Source organism: Hydra vulgaris, chromosome 13 (genome assembly GCF_038396675.1).
Source record: "Hydra vulgaris chromosome 13, alternate assembly HydraT2T_AEP".
Taxonomy (NCBI): domain Eukaryota; kingdom Metazoa; phylum Cnidaria; class Hydrozoa; order Anthoathecata; family Hydridae; genus Hydra; species Hydra vulgaris.
The window spans coordinates 23625050-23645000 of record NC_088932.1 but is presented as its reverse complement, the minus strand read 5'-3'; the positions used below and the strand labels follow the sequence as shown (position 1 = coordinate 23645000).

Below are 19951 nucleotides of genomic sequence, written 5' to 3'. Positions count from 1 at the left end.
ATAAAAAAAGTACAAATGTTAAAAGAATGAAATAGTTTTTTAATGTGTAATTATTTACTTGTTTACATTTACATAGAAACTGATATTTTTAAACTAGTAAAAAAAAAAACACTATAATAGTATAATTTAAATCAAGTGTAAGTATATTTTCAACAATTATTAAAAGTATATAGTTCTTTGTTTATTAATGTTTATTAATATTCTAAAAATTATATAAAAAATTATTTCGAATGTAATTAAAAACATGATTTAAATAAACTAAGCATTTTAGTTTGTTGAGTTTTGTTTTAGTTGGGTTATACATACATATATATATATATATATATATATATATATATATATATATATATATATATATATATATATATATATATATATATATATATATATATATATATATATATATATATATATATATATATATATATATATATATATATATATATATTACTGCAATAATTTTAATTACCACAAAACGAGTTAAATGTTATTTAACGGCTTTTTTATTATTACTATAAGGGAATATTTTTTTCTTTTTTTTTTAAAATTAAAAATTAAGATTTAATATTGCATTTTTAAATATGTTTAATATTAACAAATCTCTCTTTTCTCGACATTTGCATAAATGTATTAAAATATGTTAAACTTTTGAATTTTTAAAATGAATATTTCTTAAATTTCTAAATGTGGCTTTGCAACTACAAATGATTTTTTATTTTAAAAAAATTAGCGAGTAACAAATAAAAAAATTACATTAATTTATTTACTTTATTTTTAAAAGTTTATTAGTTTATTGTTTTATTATTAAAATTATATTGCTATATATCATTTATTAAAAAGTAATCGCTGCGATTTAACTTGGGTTATTGAAAAAAAAGTTTAACTTACATTTTGTGCAAATTTTTGATGCAGTTGTTTATTAAAAACTTAATTTTGAGTGGAAAATTTTTTTTAGAATTTAGACTTGGGTGAAAAAAATTTTTTTAAAAAAGTTTAGGAAGAAAAACCAAAAACACAATTGCGATAAAAATGAGCTAATTTTTTTTTAAGAACAAATAAAATTTAAATATTGAATAATATTTAGTAATATTTTAAAATAAATTTTGACAGTTAAGTTAAACTCAAGCATTAACTTTAATTTTAATAAACTTTAATATATTTTTTAAATCAAAACTAAATTATATATTTTTAAAATCTAAATTAAATTTCAATTTTTTTTATTAGAATAAAATTATATATTTTTGTTAAATTAGTTTCAAATTAAATCTTTTTTTTTTTTTATCAGAATTAAATTATATTTTTATTAAAATTATGTTATTATTACTTCAAGCTTAAAATATCAATCATTACAATAAAATAAAAACAATATAAAAACAAACTTTTAATTTTATTTGATTTTTTTTAATAGTAGATAGCGCTTATATCAAACATAATTATCATTCAAACTTTTGTAACAAATATTTTTACATAAACGTCATTCAAAAGTTAATGTGACTTTTTTTCAAATTAATTATTTCCTTTATCTTACCGATTATTGAATAATTTAAAAGTTAAAAAATGATAAAAAGTCGCTTAACCGAAATCGCTTACTGCTTACGCAAAATCGCTCAGGGCGTACATAAATCATTCTATTGTAACGCTTTAAAACAAGGCCTATTTATTTATATATATATATATATATATATATATATATATATATATATATATATATATATATATATATATATATATATATATATATATAAACACACACACACACATATATAAATATATTTTGTTAGGATTTTTTTTTTTGCTTTCAAAGTTTTTTTTAGATAAGTTTAAGTAAGTTTTTTAGCCCATTTTTAAATTTTGAAAACATGTCAAATGCCATGGTCAAATTGTCAAAACAAAGTTTTTTTGCGTAGTCATATAATTGCGTGCGATCGCATGTTTTCCTGGGAAACACTGCCAAGTAACATTTATTTGATTTATTGTTTGTGGTATTTCCACACATCATTTGTAATAAAAATAAAAATTCAACAAAAAAAAATCCATTTTTGTATATTGTATAGGTTTTTTATTAACTTTTATTTATCTTAAATTAAATTTCACCTGTATAATAAATCTCGAATAACATAGCAAGCTTAGAATTAAAAAAATCTACCATATGATAAAAAACTACGTAAGTATATAAACTATTATATTCTTAAGTTATAACCCGGACTGTTGTGCAAAACGAGTTCAAATCCTGCCACTGCCAACTCAGCGCTTGAGTTGTACTTCATTACGCAAAAGTGTTAGTCAATAACGAATGCTACTTTGGATTAGTCTTAATGACTATTTGCGGCTGTTCCTACGCTAAGCCAACAATATTTTCGGATAAAAAAGCATTGTATAGAAAAATATAGCATGAAAATTCAAATAAATAAATAGATAAAAATAAATAATCTCTTAATTTGTTAACAACAAAAAAAAAACATGAATTTAATATGAACTTATTTTTTAAAAAATTTAATTTAATAATTAAAAAGGTATCAAGAAATACAAAAATGTTAACCATTACTGAAAACCGTTGAACAAAAAAATAATTTTTAGGCAGTTGCGCTTTATGATTTTGTAAAACACTTAATACCCACACACTTATGAAATGTGGAGATATGTTTATTTGACTTCATAGAGTAGAACATATTACAATTTTACAAGCGCGAAATAACACGCTGGACAATTTTCTTTATTGCAAACCCTGTATATATATATATATATATATATATATATATATATATATATATATATATATATATATATATATATATATATATATATATATATGTATATATATACAGGCCACTACGAGAGTAAATTAGTGCAAGAGTGGAGAAAAGCTCTCTTAAAATGAACATGGCGAGCCATGTGAGCTGCTAAACAGCTTATTATGAGAGCATTTGGTTTTTGAACAAGCTTTTTTTTGATTTTATACTTGTTACAAGCATATGTCTGTGACGTTAATGTTACAAGAATATATACATAACGAGCAGCATTTACTGTACTATGAAAAAATTCTTTAGACAAGTATTGTTATTAGGTTTTCACACCAGCTATCCATTTATTTGTTAACAACATTACTTATCTGATAAAAATTTTGACAAAGAGCTATACAAGTTTTTACTGCTTATAAAAAATGTTTTATATTTTCTAATTGTTGTAGATTGCAGGCATTTAAAAATTTTTTACAAGAATTAAAAACTCCACAATAAAAATGAATAAAATGTTAAAGTAACTAATATATAAAATATATAATTCATTAAATAAAATAAAAAATTTCTATGCGATAATTTAGAGTGAATAATTTTTTTTATCAATATAATTTATAGTGTAATAAGTTTATGTTTATCAAGTAGTCCAATCTAATCAAAAACATTTGTATTTAAATTGGCGCTTTTTTTTAAATCTTAAAAAATGGCATTGCAGTTTATTATGCAATTAAATTTTTTTTAAATGACTTTGTTTTTCATTTTAGTTACAATGATAATTATACTTTTGAGAGAAATTGCTCCCATTAACCGTTTTAAGGGAGTGTGGAAGAGAGCGAAAGCAAAAGCAATGGCCAAGGCATGTATATATATATATATTTGTGTGTATATATATATATATATATATATACATATATATATATATATATATATATATATATATATATATGTGTGTGTATATATATATATATATATATATATATGTATATATATATTTATATATATTTATATATATATATATATATATATATATATATATATATATATATATATATATATATATATATATATATATATATATTGTTGTAAACCATAATAAAATAGAAAAATCATAATAATATTGCTGTAAACCATAATAAATTAGTCTTTCATATATATTTTGGCTTTTATCAAATATAAGAAAAAAGCTATACAAGAACTACAAACATCTATTGTATATAAATAGCGTAACTAATAAACGTATGTATAATAGATTATATATAAATAGCGTTAATAATAACTGTAATATTCAGAAGACAGGAAGTGATGTCATTAGTATTATATTACATTATTACTTAAATTATAACAGTTTTCTCCACATTAGGAAAGTTTTAGGACGGAGAGTATAGACTTAACCTCTGATATTATACTAGGAAGGAAAGTAATTGTTGAGATACTTTGGCCTCTTCGTAACGTGTCCTGTTCTTGAGGGTATGTTAGTAAGATTCTTGGGAGTAGTAACTTTCTGTATAGGCTGACTAGGTACCGCTGTTGTAGGTGACTGATTACAAGGGATACTATCTATAATTGAATTCTCAACTAACTGGCTTGAAGTTACTTCATTAGTTTCGTTTAGTTCTTCTTGGGTTCTGTTTATTGTTGATAATGTTCTTCTTGGGTTCTGATATTGTTGCTAATGATCATCTGTTCAATGTTCAAATCACTGGATTATTGTTGGACTGATTCTGTTGGGGGATTTAGGTCTTCTAGTGGGGCGAGGTCTTTTCTTGAAACAGTATCAATTTTTCCATTTAGAAATTTTATTCGAGCGTAGTGGGGTGATATTGTTTCTAGCAGTTGAACTCTGTCAACGAGTGGATCTCCTTTAATTCGTACCTGACGTCTGTAAAGGATTGTGGAATCCTGTTCTGTTAAGAAGTTAGGTAAAACAGTGCCTATTATTAATGAGCGTTGAAAGTTCATCATGCTCTGATGGGGTGATTCGTTAGTGACGGTACACAGAAGTCCTCTTATGGAGGACAAAGCCATTTGCAATACTATTTCCCATTTCTCTTTTCCTAGACTTAAGGTTTTCAGAGCTAGACTAACAGCTTTTAGTATTGTTCTGTTTATTCATTCACACTGACCATTGCCTTGGGGACGGTAAGGAGTGGTTCTAGTTTTAATTACTCCGTTCTTTTCTAGAAAAACTTTGATTTTTAAGCTTTCGAACTGAGTTTCACGATTTGTATGAATAAATGATGGTGCACCAAATAATGAAAAGAGGCTGAGAAGGTGTCATATAACAGTGTCAGCTGATATGTCTTGACAGGAGAATGCAAATGGGTAGCGTGAGTACTCGTCAACCACCACGAGGATGTATTTGTTTGCTGTAGTGGGTCGTAAAGGTCTAACAAAGTCCATTGATAAGCGTTCCCAAGGCCTTGTTGCTTGAATGAGACAACCTGTGGGTGGTTTATTAAAACGTGGTTTGAGTTCATTGCAAGTTGTACATTGGTTTGTTAATTGTTTGATTTCTGCGGTGGAGTATGGTAGATTTTTGGTTTTGCAGTAATCTATCATTCTTGTAACTCCGGGATGGCATAGCTGGGAATGGATACTGTAAAACGCTTTAGTGTTATTTACAATGGAGCAACATCTTGAAAGGGCATCTGCTACAATGTTTTGGTTCCCCAAAACATTGTAGCAGATGTCCTTTCAAGATGTTGAAAGGGCATCTGCTACAATGTTTTGGGAAATTTCCCCAAACTTTTAAATTAGGGGAAGCTAGACAAGCTTCTACAAATTTATTTTTGAGTATTTTTATTGCTTCTTTGGCATGTGGGGTTAAACCCTTTGTTGGAAAATTGCCTTTTGCTTGGGTAAGTGGGAGAGTTAATGCTGTGCAACTCTGTATCCACTTAGCGTAATCTTCGTATCTTTTTGGGTCTGGCTTTATAGTTCCATTTTCAACAATTTTTGAAAAAGTTTATTATCCTGAATGAATTCATCCATTACTTGTTGAAAGATTGGTACCGCGTTTGTACATCTAAAGGGTAAGCGTTTGAACTCATATAATTTACCGTTAGCTTCAAATGCAGTTAGTTTGTAATCTTCAGGTCGTATTCTCACTTGATGATACGCCAATTTGAGATCAATTGTGCTAAAAATTTTATGGACTGCTATTTTAAGTATCAAGTCATTGACTCGTGGTGTAGGATATGAATCGAGCGGAGTGTGTAAATTAATTGTATTTGAATAATAGATCACGAGGCAATTTTTATTTCCTGTTGATACTACAAAACATTGAGCTCGCCAAGAGCTGCAGCTTACTTGAATTATATCTTTTTTTAGTAAGCGGTTTATTTCATCTGTTATGACAGAGATATTTTTTGGAATACGCTGTGAGGTTGTAGCTACTGTTTTTATTTTGTTAATATTGATTCCAGGTATTAAGGCGTAGGTTGAACATTTCATACTTTTTGTTGCTAAACGGAATTTTAGAGGCTCTTTGTTTCCTTTAAAATTGATGGTAATTGAGGAATGACATGTTAATATGTCCATTCCAATAATTACTGGTGCTACCAAGTTGTCCACAACAAGGAATTGTACTTTTAATTTTTCGCTAGCCAATATTAATGAATCATGGAAGATACCTTTAACTTTTAATGTCAAGTTGTCTGCCAGTGATATCTTTGAGGTAGATTGAGTATCGTATGAAAATTTCCATTGTCAAAGAAGTTCTGATGTAATAAAAGTTTTGTCGGACCCAGTATTTAACAGCGCATATGTTAGATTTTTGTTTATGGTGACATTAATTAGTCTATTAGGTGAGTCAATTGCTGCTATGACCGTAGATATTATTGTGTTATCATCCTTTTCATTATATTCTTTAACTGCTGCTTTGGTGTAAGTTTTATTTTCTTTCTTAGAAAGACAGACAGTTGCCCAGTGGCCCTTTCTATGACAATGTGTACATGTAGAGTTTCGTACAGGGCATTTGGTTTTTGGATGTGGATCATTACCGCACCAAAAACAGGGAGATTTAGTAAGATTATGACTTGCTGCAAAAGTTGGTAGCGTGGTAGTAGCTGTCATGGTTGTTGTCAAATTAAGGCCATCTTCAGTGGCCAATTCTATCATAAGAGCTGTTTTATAAAGTGACTCTAGATTGTCATCTGTAGCTTCAAGCAGTCATTGACGAATAGAAGGTGAGCAAATACCAGCCATAAAAGCATCACATATTAGTAGGTTACTATGTTGATCTGCTGTTAGAGGTTCTGTTGGACATTTTCTGGAAAATTGCTTTAAGTTACTCATAAAGCTTTCAATTGATTCCCCTTCTTTTTGTTTAAAAGAGCGAAGTTTATGGCGCATCATGATTGCTGTCGATCATTTTTGATACTTGTTATCAAGAATTTTGATTGCATCGTCGTATGATGTAACATCCTGAATTATCATAAAAGCCTTCACTCCACATAGAACGAATAAGACTTGAAGTTTACAGTCCTCTGGGATTATGGCTTTATCTAGATAAATTGATAGCATTTTTTTCCAGTATATATAGTCTTCTTCGTTTGGTTCGTTGCACAGTATTTTTTTGAATATTTTTGCATCCATACTGATTTATAATTATATTTGATAAAATTGTTGTAAACCATAATATAATAGTAAAACCATAATAAAATAGTCTTTCATAAATATTTTGGCTTTTATCAAATATAAAAAAAAAGCTATACAAGAACTGCAAACATCTTTTAAACATCTATCATATATAAATAGCGTAACTAATACCCGTATGTATAATAGATTATATATAGTGTTACTAATAACTGTAATATTCAGAAGATGGGAAGTGACGTCATTAATATTATATTACATTATTACTTAAATTATAACTTATATATATATATATATATATATATATATATATATATATATATATATTTTATATATATATATATATATATATATATATATATATATATATATATATATATATATATTGTAATATGCATGAAAAAATATGCACCTTCTATTTTATATTCTTCTGTTCTTTCCTTTAAATCTTCAATTGTAAGATTTGTTAGCCGATTTATTTCTTTATTTTGAATGTAAAGAGAGTAAAGAAAAGATATTGTATAGTCATTAACTTCATATTTAGGTATGGTTTCTTTGCCAAAAAGTGACTCTAACCAATTTTGTACCTAACAGAAAAACACAACTATACAGTTCATTATCAATTTTAAAACTAATAACTTATAAACAGTAACTTTAAAAATAATAAATATAGGTATATAACATTAAAAAAAAAATACATTCTTTTAGTTCAAACAAACCTCATTGTGCTTATTTATTGTATTTGCCATACAAAAATTTTACTAAAATTACAATACATTTATTATTGCTAAAATTAAACTATATTTATAAATAGCAAAATAAATTATAGCAGACATGACTGTTATAATATATTCATAATAACAGTCATATGCATACTATCAAGTTTTTAAAATTAGTATGAGAGACTTTGTTATACTTTCTGTCCACAAAATATTTACCCACGATGTATCTTTGCTAATTGAAAAAAAAAAAAAAGATCCTTATTTGACTGACATATATTTATATAAGAATTCGTTTGAAATATTATCAGATAATATTTATTTGCAATAAAATTTCCATCACCATATTTCCTTTGTCAGAAAAAACTTCTCCATTTTCATCAAATAATATTGCTGCCTCAAATACAAATTATAATTTTTAAAATTCTCTACTGTAACTAATTATAAAAAAGCAGTTTTATAGAACTTTTTAAACATGCTTGAGAACCTCCCATTGTTGATTGCTCTTCATATAAAATCTTAACCTTTTTAATTTTTTCTAAAAAATTTCTAGTTGAATTTTAGTAAGAATTTGCAATAAATGCTACATAAACAGAAAACATTCTTTGTGATGAATTAAAAGTATGATTTGCTCATTTTTCAGCTCTAAATTCTTGTATTGCTAATCAATCTGTGATGACATAAATCTACTTAGTAAAATGACAGATGTGTCAAATAAGGCATCATACAACAAATGAATAAGTAGATCACTTTGTTGTAAAAAAAATTTAAGTGTGCCCATTGACAGTGTTGCATGAAGAAATAAGCCTAGAAATTAGAACTAGCCTGTTTAAAAGAGCCAATTCTTTTGCTATCTCACATTTCTAGTCTTTGAGACCAAAAGTAACTTTACAAATTTAGAAAGTAGAAATCTAGTTGCTTTGAAACTTGTAATAAGAGGGAGTTTTTTAAATGTTTAATTTTAATGTGAGAGATATATTCCTCTTCAAAATTTGGGAGACTCCTGTTAAATGGGGGATTATTGACAGGTATGCATATAGTAAATATCATGACAGGTATACATATATTTTATATTAGTATTTATTCTTAACAATATACTATAAACAATAATAAATTATAACTTGTATTAGTATTAGTACATAAAATACGATTTAACCAATATCTTTATAATATAATATAATTTAAATACTTGTTATTTGTACCGTCAACCGGGGTGACTTCGGACAGCGGGGTGTTTTCGGACAGAGCATTACTTATTATTCTACTTCAGTTTCTTTTAGCGATGGCGCGAAACTACAAACATAAACTAAACTTTAAAGTGTTGTGTGGAACAAGCTCTAAAGAAGATATAAAAAAAGCTATAGAAGATCACAGTAAAGGCATGAGTATTCGAAAAGCTGCTGATAAGCATAAAGTCAAAAAATCAACATTGCATGATCACATTAGAAAACACACCTTAAAGAAGGTTGGAGGCCAGAAAATTATAAACAAAGCAGATGAGGTACTCATTGCTCAAATGCTACAAGCTGTTGCAGATTAGGGTTTTCCTATCGGAAGATTAGAAGTCAAAATGATGGCTTTTGATTTCCTCAAAAATCATCGTGGGTAAAACAGTAGCAATTTGCAGATACCTGGAAATGACTGGTTAAATTCATTTATGAAGCAAAGCAATATTTCTAGCAGAAATGCTTCTAACATTAAACGATCGAAATTAAAGTTAGGAGTAGAAATAATGAATAATTATTGTAGTTTTGTCATTAATTATATGTGTATTTGAAATAGTTTACCAGTAGTCGTTTTTTTGTTTTTTTTTGTTATTTGAAATAAATAAATTTTAATCAAGTAGCTTTTTTACATAGTTATACATTCATTTTAAAATCCTTGATGTTGAAATTTTAACTGTAAAAATCCCAAGCTTCAAGTGTCCGGAGTCACCCCATTTCCTGATTTTGATTTTTTGATTTTCAGACCGTTTATTTATGCTAATATCATATTGGGAAGCTGAAAGCCAAAATTTCTTCATGTTCTTTATAATTACAGTGGTACGATTCACAAAAATATTTCCATTTTGTATTGATTTTAATGAAACAGTTTAATATTTTCTTCAAAAATCGTCCGAAGTCACCCCGGTTGACGGTATAGTATAAGTATAATATATTATAAGTATATAATATTATTACATACTTATTACATAGTATAGTATAGTATAAGTATATAATATTATTATATACTTATTATTAATAATATAAAAAATTAATAAGTAGCCTAACAACGTTTACGGTTTATATGTGTTTAAGATTGTTTCGGGTTTTAAATGTGTTTTAGATTTTAGTAAAAAAAGTTAAATCTTATAAATATGGGTAATAATACTGCAAAAGAAATTTAGTTTCATTTGCTAGTTTAAAGGCATTTTTTATAATTAAAAGTTTTTGATGTTATAAACGTTATCTAAGAGCGCTTCTTATGAGTATGAAATTATGCTTTTTATTTTATTTTATTGTTAGCAACGACGTCACGAAATATTAAAACTACTTAAAATTCTAAATTTGTCTGTTAATATTAGGCGTTGAAGCAGTCATAAAAAGTTCATTCTTATGACTATGGTTTAAGAAAGCTTTCAAAAAAAGACATCAGGGGGTAGTTTTCAATAAAATAAACTTTATGGCTAGGTCCAGGGTTAGGGTATTGTTTTCAATAATTCTTTTTCGTAAAACGTGACTCTTTTTTTACGGACTTACTAAAGGGGGGAGGGATGCCTGAAATACACGTTTTCCCGAGAAGGGTATTTTAAAGAGTTAAACAAACTGATTTAATGCCAAAAAGCTCCCATATTTTTACGGTCCCGATAACCGGGTAACCAAGGCAAAAGTTTTGTTATGTAACCATCCTATAACTCTGAGGAGGACGGTTTTTATTAACTAACTAAAAATAGATTTCTTCTTTTCCTTAGTTACTCTCAAATAATTAATTTTTTTGATTTTAAATCTTGTCAGTGTAAGTGTATTTTCTTAAGAACATTCTTAAGAAAATCTTAAATTTGGATGCTTTATGATAAGAATAACCTAGGTTCTAGGTTCTTCGTATTTTTGCTCTGTTTTATTATGACACTTTAAATCTGTACTTTTATGCTTCACGTAGCTTAGCATAAAAAAAAGCAAATTATAAGTATCCTGAGAAAACAGAGCAAAACGAAGGTCTAGAACCTATTATAACTTAATATTTCATTTATATTACTGCTGAGAATGTTTATCTTGCAGTTCAATGTTAGAAAATACAAAAGTAAAAAGTGAATTTTATAAAGAAAAACTAATGTATTTGTTCATATTAGTATTGTTATCAGGCTCAGGCTCATATAGTTTATCTTAATACATTTTAGCTGTAGTCATCCTACTCTGGATGGTTATCAGCATGATTAAATTTGCAAAGCTCTGTGCAAATTGCACCAGCTTTATTAGAAGAGCATTTTTTGTGGAACACAAGGCATTAACAATGAATAAAATCAAACACCAAATCTGGTGCAGCAGACATTTCTATCCAAGATATGGCAATTAGTTAATCTCTGCTATATGTGACTTTTTTTAAAAAAAAAACCTTCAAAGTTCAAAAGCTCTTTCTATATGTTGCACTAGCGAATCTTTATTTGGTGGTAATCTGGCAATGCTCTTACCGAAAAAATTTGCTTTAACAAAGGTAAGGCAGAAATATCAGGTTTAAAAAATAAATAATTGCTGTGAAAGTTTAATAGTTAATTAGAGACACCTTTAATGTTGTGAATTAGGTATAAATTACGCGTCATGATCCGAAGTATGCCGGCTAGGTTTTTATTCAAATTGTAAGCAAATGTGAAACAAATATTATGAGTAGGTCAGGAAAAAATGATTTAACACAACGAAAAAGTTGCCCTTCTTTCTAACAAACAAAAAGTGTTTAAAAATTTTTTTTATCCAAAATTTTGTGGAAGTTGTTGCCATTTTCATTTTTTTTTTAAGTATATAACTTTTAAGTAACTAACATAGCCCTTGTCATGTCTACTGTATTCCTGTTTTAATATGAACACTCAATTTCATTAATAAAACTAAATTTTCATGTTAAAATAGGAAAAAAAATATTCTAAAATGAAAATTTAGTCTCATTTATAAAATTGAATTTTCATATTAAAGAAGAAAAATAACATTAAGTAACAAGATAGTGAGGTTCCGTAAACTGGTCTTATGGGTATGATCATTTTAAAGCAAATAGACGCTTCAATTAAAAATCTTGCAATCGCAAGACAAAGTGGTATCGCTGCTAAAAGCAAATGCAGGGCAAAATGAAAATATAGAAATTGTAAATTGACAAAAAATATATTTATATACAGATAATAAAATGTAGAACATGAGAAAAAAGTGCACTTCCGCTGTATAATTTCGTAGTTGCATATTTTAAATACGCCAATTATTTGTCTTTGGATATTAGGAAAAACTCTTGTTACTTAAAAAAATATTTCGCAATTAAAAAAAATGAGATTAAAATGTGTTTTTTGCACACATTATCTTTTGTTTGAAGAACAGTGGCGGACTGGCCCACTGGTCCACCGCCCATCTGGTCACTGAGCCCCTTGAGTTATGAGCAGCCGTAGCGCTGTGGTTAGCACGCTTGCCTCAGAAGCCAGAGATGTTATAAAACTTGCCACCTCTTGGCAAGTTTTATAAAATCGGTAAGGGTTGGTAAGGAATGAATCATGAACTTCCTTCCAAATGCTCTTCTGCGGTGCTCTGTATGACCGCAAAAACTTGCACCTAAAATAAATTAAAAATTTATTTAAGGTGGAATTTTAAAAAAGGGACACCTAAAATAAGTTTAAAAAAAAATTAGCCCTTTGAGTTTAGCCCCAAGGAAAAAAAATAAACATTTAGGTTTTTGATTTCGTTGTCTACGTCTTTTTTTAATTCCAGTTTTTAACCTCGCTAAATTTGAATTGTGTTACAGTTGGAAACTAGACCTGATTCAGTGGCGTAGTTAGTTAGGAATTACGGGTCTCTTAAACAAAAAAAACTATTAAAAGTTAAGTTGAGCTCACTTGAAGTAGCACACGATTATCGTGTGCAACGTCAAGTGAGCTTAACTTAACTCAACGTCAAGTGTCATATTAATCAACAATTAAGATTGAAAGCAGTCCTCAAATACATTCTAAGCGTGTAATTAAAATCGATGTTGCTTGTTTTATTTTAATAAGATGAATGAATTTAAAACTACTTTTGAATATTTATAGGCAACATACAGTAGACTTTGGATAACATCAAGCCGATACCATGCGATTAAGTGAAATTTTTATTTTGTGAAGCTATGCTTTATGCCTAATAAAAGTACACTATTTTTTATCATTAGATAATAATTAAGTTATGCATAATATATTATAAATGTTTTAAATATTTTCTTAGTTTACCCTGATGATAATCTTGTTGGTACATTTAGTTTTTAATTATATTAAAAAAATAACCGTAAAATCCTAGTTTTTGGTACAAAAAGGAGTAAAAGGAATAATTATCTCTCCCCTCCCCCCCCCCTTCCCCAATCCTTAGAAAATTCTTGATAAAATTTTTTAGATGTATTAGTAAGATAATGGACATTATGAAAAGATTGAAATTTATTGGTAAAACAAGTTGGTTGGGTAATTAAATGCTGCAAGGGTGATATTTGAAACATTAGAGAAACCATCTTCGACAGCGTTTGTTTATTTGATTTGATGTCTTTCATCTATAAGTGAAGCAGATAATTTTGATGTAATGATACATCATAAAGCTAAGTCATTGCTCATACTATTTGAAACTTGACACCATTTTGACTGCGAATTTTATAAAATGTAAGACCACTGCATTTGGACTTAATAACAAACCTATAAACATCTGTCATCATATTTATGAGATTATCTGCTTTATTTCTGTAATACAATTTAAACGTGAATCATGACAAGGTTTCGAAATTCTGTCGAATAACCACTTGGAGTTGTACATGTTGATGTACAAGTTGTATAAGTTGATGTCTGTCAAGACAAGTCTATTTGATAGCCTTTACTACGATACAGTAATTCAATGATATGCATTTTCGTCCTCTGAATTTTGAAAACTGCTTTAAGATTAGTTATTGCACAGCACTCAGTCCGTTTCTAGTTAATTATGAATTGATTAGTTTGTGATTTCAGTCTCCCTGTTATGGTTTATTTTTTAAAAATTTGCGGATCGGCTGTCTTAGCAATATATGTATGTTTGGAAGGTCCCTGAATTATTTACTTGGACAGAAAAATGTATTAAGCCACTCCGCCAATGTCAGAGAACTCCATGCGACTACTCTTAACATGGCACATTTTTGTATCAGGAGCTGTAAACGATACTTTCGATTAAAAATGTTTACTTGACACCCTGACATACATACATTCATACATACATACATACATACATACATACATACATACATACATACATACATACATACATACATACATACATACATACATACATACATACATACATACATACATACATACATACATACATACATACATACATACATACATACATACATACATACATACATACATACATACATACATACATACATACATACATACATACATACATACATACATACATACATACATACATACATACATACATACATACATACATACATACATACATACATACATACATACATACATACATACATACATACATACATATATAAATAGGATTCGTTATTCCTTTATTCACCAATAACACGAATTGAAATGTCGATTCGAATCACCTGTGCTTTTACAATCGTATGACTACTCTTGGACAGTTTTAGAATGTTCTAGAAAGTACTGTAAATATTTTAAAAGTTCTAAAGTTTTTCTTAAAGTTCTAGATTGTACTTAAAATTTCTCAGATCATTTAGACAATTCCAGCAGTTCAGCAATATTCTAGAAAAATGTTTAAATTTCAATACAAATTAAAAGCTCACTCAAAAACATAAAATCAAAAAATCGATATCTCGGTTACAGAAGCAAAACTTTTGTGGAACATTAATTGTTTTCTAACTGTTTTTAAAAAAACGGGTCGGGAAAAAGCACTTTCAACATAAGGACAAAACAAAAAACGAAAATTTGTTAAATGGTGTTATAGTTTTTTTTTAGTTATAATTTATTAAATTGTTGCTTTTGAATTTTATGAGTTAAATTAAAATAAATTAAAAAAAAAGAGCGACTTTCAATACTTTATTTTATCAAGTATTGTTGACTTTCAAGTCAATAATACTTGATATTATTTAGTTTGTTTAAGCATAATTGATTCTTTTTTTATATAACTTTTTCTGAAACGTAAAAAAAAAGTTCAAGTCAACCAGGAGGAAATAGTAAAAAGGGAAGACCTTTTCCACCATATACTCCTAGTTGACTAATTATGCAATAATTTATATAGGTAAAATTTGAATTGAGTGTAACTAAAGTTTCTGCGTCTTGCCAATTCTTAAATAAATATGATATCCAAAGCGTATCTTAGGATATTTAAAAATTCCTAATATATTTCATAACTACGCAGTATACTTCGTATGTTGTTAAGCAATATAGAGATTGAATTAAAGCCCTTTGGTACTTTGAAAACATAAGAATCAATATATGACGCATTCAGTAAATTCATTTGAGTTTCATAAAAAATATTTAAATTTTTATTAAAAATGATTTAAGAAAATATTCTAAAAAGGTTTTTTGACATCAGTTTTTCAAAATCTATGTTTTTTAAGAATTTATTATAACTTTGATTGTTATGAGAAAAAATTAAACTACAACTAAATTTAAATATTTAATTCGCAAATATAAAATCAGATCAAGTTCTTACTTATCTCGATGGGTCGGTTATCTTCAACAAAAGTTCTTTTTGTTTCGAGAAATGATTAATTTATCTAGAAAATGTAAATTTATTAGGTGTAAATTCATTAGATTGCCAGGAAACTTTTTTTTCTCTTAAATTTTTCTTATATGACGGTTTCAGCACAAAACTCTCCATTAATAGATATATTTTTACCTTTTAACATAACAGCCTTTGTCAGGATTTCAGCGCTGTTTTGATCATCTAAAAGTGTTATGACTAGCCTTCTATGTTTTTTGTTATCTCTAATGATACTTCAGCTCATTCAATTTCTATATTCTCTGAACCTAAACACTCTACAAAATAATTTATTTACTTCCATTACTCATTTCATTTTCCTTTATTTCATTCACATGTAAACTGTTCTTCCCGGACCTGTCTTCCATTTCTCGTAGCTTTTTTTTATATCAATATATTTATTAGTGTTTTTTTAATTCCATTGCAAGAGACATTCAGTTTTTCATTAGAAATAAAAAATAATTCTTAATTTTTTTATAAATAAGGTCTTCGTGAAAGTTCAATCTCACTTTTATTTTTGTTATCTCAAATTCAATCGATAATAATTTTGGACTATTGTCTATTTTATTTTTTTTCGACTTAATCCAGTCGCTGGTTTGTCATCATTGTATTTACAGTTATATTTTGTCAAATATTATTTTCTATTGTTCATCCATTTTTTTCTCAAATTCGTCAAACATATCCTTCATCAGCGGTTTTATTTCCTCTAACTCTTGTTTTAAATTTTCAAATTTTTACTGTCCAAATAAAAAATAGCGCTGATAAAAGGGTTTATTTAATTATTTACTGACCAGGTGGTTTTTTTATGATTAAAATTTACATAAATTACAGTCTTATAAATAAAAGCCTTAGAAATTGAAACAAGATGATCTAACTTTTTTACAATTACTTAAATATTGGAATTCTTCTTTATCAAATCAAAATATTTGACAAAAATATCGAAAATTCAATGTACATTGCGTATAGATAAATACTTCATATATATATATATATATATATATATATATATATATATATATATATATATATATATATATATATATATATATATATATATATATATATATATATATACATATATATATATATATATATAATATATATATATATATATATATATATATATATATATATATATATATATATATATATATATATATATATATATATATATATATGTATGTATGTATGTATGTATATCTGTATACACATATATATTAATTTTTATATTGTTATATGAAATGTCTTGAAAGTTATTCACTATCTATTTAGTTACACATTAATATTCTTTCTACTTTTTAGTAAGCTTATTAATAATGAAGCGAATCAACCGACGAAAATCTCGGCTACGAAATCCATAAATAATCACATTCATTATGCTGTTGCTATAGTGCAATACTTTTGAAGCGTAAAACCAATGTTCTAGGTGGCTTACAGTTTGTTTTTTGTATCTTAAATATACAAAAATATAAATCAAATTAATGATAAAAAACGGAGTCCAACAGAGAATAAACAGACCAACTACTAACGCTATTGTCTTCGCTGCTTTTAGCTCTCTCTTGAACCGTTTTCGTTCAAATATGCTTGATTGACGAACATGGTTCTTTTTATAATTTGCGTAATAGAATATTAGAGTGTAGGCAAGTATGATAATTAAAATTGGAATCATATACACCATAATGAATAGCAACAACGTAAAAACTAAAAAATATGTATCCATATTTGGTCTGTACAAATCATAAAGATACTTAACAAAAAATAAGACTGTTCCAATAGTCCACGATACTATAATAGCCACAATGTGCGGAGTCTCTGTTAGAGTTAAGTGACGCAGTGGACTTTTGATAGCATGTAATCGTTCTAAACTTATTGCAGTTAGATTAAGTATTGATGCAGTTCCAAACATAACATCAAAAGCTGTATAGATTCTCCAAGTAACTTTATTTATTTGATAATTTTCTAAAAAAATATCTAATATATATATATATATATACATATACCGAGGCGATTTTACGGGGGTGTTTTACCGCCTCAAAGAAGGTGATTTTTAAGTTATAGTCAGTATTTTTACGAATTTAGTCAGCTTATTTAACACCATTCAGTCGGGTGAATTTTAGTTTTGAGAACCTTTTTTTTTTATTTTAAGAACCAGTCGGTTTTTAATATATATATTAATATATATACACGCACACACGTACCCAAAAATAACCAAAAAATCATTGCCAGCATTACAAGCTGATAAGTTGTTATAATGATGAAGAAATGTTTATTAGAAAAAGTTTTTATTTAAATAAACATTTACCATGAATTAAAACGTTCTTTTATGCAATTATACACAAATTAGTATGACAATTGTTTCAAAACGATGTTTTACATTTTTTGAAGTGGATGAATACGATATTTTCGTGAAAAAAAATAATTTGAATTTTTTTTGGCTTAAATATCTGGTCAAGCTATTTCAGAAAAAGCAAATAAATTTTTTTTTTAATTTAAACAGTAAGTTACTGTCAATGTAGGTGACTATGAACGCTTTTTAAACATTTTTGCATCACATAACAAAACAGTTAGTCTAATCGCTACTTTTTTTTTTTTAACAGAACATTATACTATCTAGCTTCCGAAATTGGTTCTAGGCCTGATAAACATTAAAAGTAAATACCTTCATGTTCTTATTTTATACAAGCATATTCGTACTTTTAAAACGGGGTGAGAATGAACAGCCGATTCGGGGTTACTTTGAACACGACATAATATTTATATTTCTTAGATTATGGATAAACTAACATGTTGTAAGGGTAGAGGGGGGGATATTCTGTTAAAAATTAAACAGATAACAGAAAGTGTATTTTAATATGTGTAGAGTCTTTTATTTCAAATCAATTCATGTGAGAAAAATTATATACTAAGTTTAAAATCTAGTTTTTTCAGCACATTACTACATACAATGACATTTACAAAGCTGCCTTACAAAAAACAGACCATCAACTATCACTATTCTCAAAGTTTTTACATGGCTCACACATGCTGCATATAAAGTCAATTTTTTTAATATCAAGCTTATAATTTTGATCTTTTTCATAGAAAAGGCCATAACACTGGAGGTGATAAGGTTTGCTGCATTTGTCGCATTAAATCCATACGTCGTCGCTTAACTCCACCCATTTTTTGTTACAGAAAGCACAGTATTAATCATTATATTTATTGTTTTACTCTGTTGAACTTGATGGCATTGACTCATCTAAACAAAGAACTCTTTTTCCTGGTTCTATCTTTGGATCGCGTGTTTTTCGTATTGTAACTGGATTTGTGCCTAAGCCTATATTGTTCTTCAGAATCTCTAAAACGGATTCGTTTAGAACCATTACAGTGTCTTTACCACCAGAGTATTTATTTTTTCCAGGAAGACGTTTTATCACCTCTGCTTTGTTTATAAGGTAGATTCCTGTTGCTCGAAATCCGGAAATTAAAGCTTCTGGTTGCAATGTGTTTACTAACTTGTTTAAAAGCGTAAGCATGTGTTCTTTTGGAATAGCCCCTTTAATACGACTTTTTATTCTCCACTTTGAAAGTATAGTCCTCCAAGACTGCTTTAACCCTCTAAATACAGCAACATCTAGTGGTTGGCAGAAATGGGTTGCATTAGGTGGCATTCTTACAAATTTGATGTCATATTGAATCGTGACTTCAATAACTTCAGGAGAAAAACGTGAACCCAGATTATCACCAATCAGCAATGTTGTTCCGGTTTTTAAAATAGTAATAGGCAAGAATATCTCCATGAACCATCTGGTAAATGTTCTACCATCAAACCACCCATTAGGTGTAATATCGTATACGGTTCTAGGTGGTCCACCATGAGTCCAACCCTGGTATAGATTTTTTGCTTTATAAACAACCATAGGCGGCAAAAATTCTCCAACAGCGTTACCAGCAAACATTATACCAGTTGATTGCTTTGAATGATCCTGTTTGTTTTCAACATGGTGTCCATGTCCACGAC

At 27.6% G+C, this 19951-nt stretch overlaps 2 protein-coding genes across 2 annotated transcripts in view; both read right to left on the bottom strand.

Moving 5' to 3' along the window:
* LOC136090284 (HAUS augmin-like complex subunit 1) overlaps positions 1–8141 on the bottom strand; it is a 38066-nt gene extending 29925 nt beyond the window's left edge. Inside the window, exons 1-2 of the mRNA XM_065816581.1 lie at positions 8051–8141; positions 7744–7918 (exon numbers count right to left, since the gene is read on the bottom strand). Coding sequence (XP_065672653.1) covers positions 7744–7918; positions 8051–8080 — 205 coding nt within the window. The 5' untranslated portion in view covers positions 8081–8141. The remainder of the gene's footprint in view (positions 1–7743; positions 7919–8050) is intronic.
* A 9101-nt stretch (positions 8142–17242) lies between these two features.
* On the bottom strand, positions 17243–17902 carry LOC124816024 (D(5)-like dopamine receptor). Its single transcript, XM_065815825.1, has one exon. It carries the CDS (start codon positions 17855–17857, stop codon positions 17243–17245), a length of 615 nt encoding a protein of 204 aa, XP_065671897.1. The 5' UTR covers positions 17858–17902.
* Positions 17903–19951: the final 2049 nt, after the last annotated feature.

Excerpts from the sequence above, each read along its gene's own strand:
- LOC124816024 (XM_065815825.1), bottom strand. The coding sequence starts at position 17,857 with ATGTTTGGAACTGCATCAATACTTAATCTAACTGCAATAAGTTTAGAA.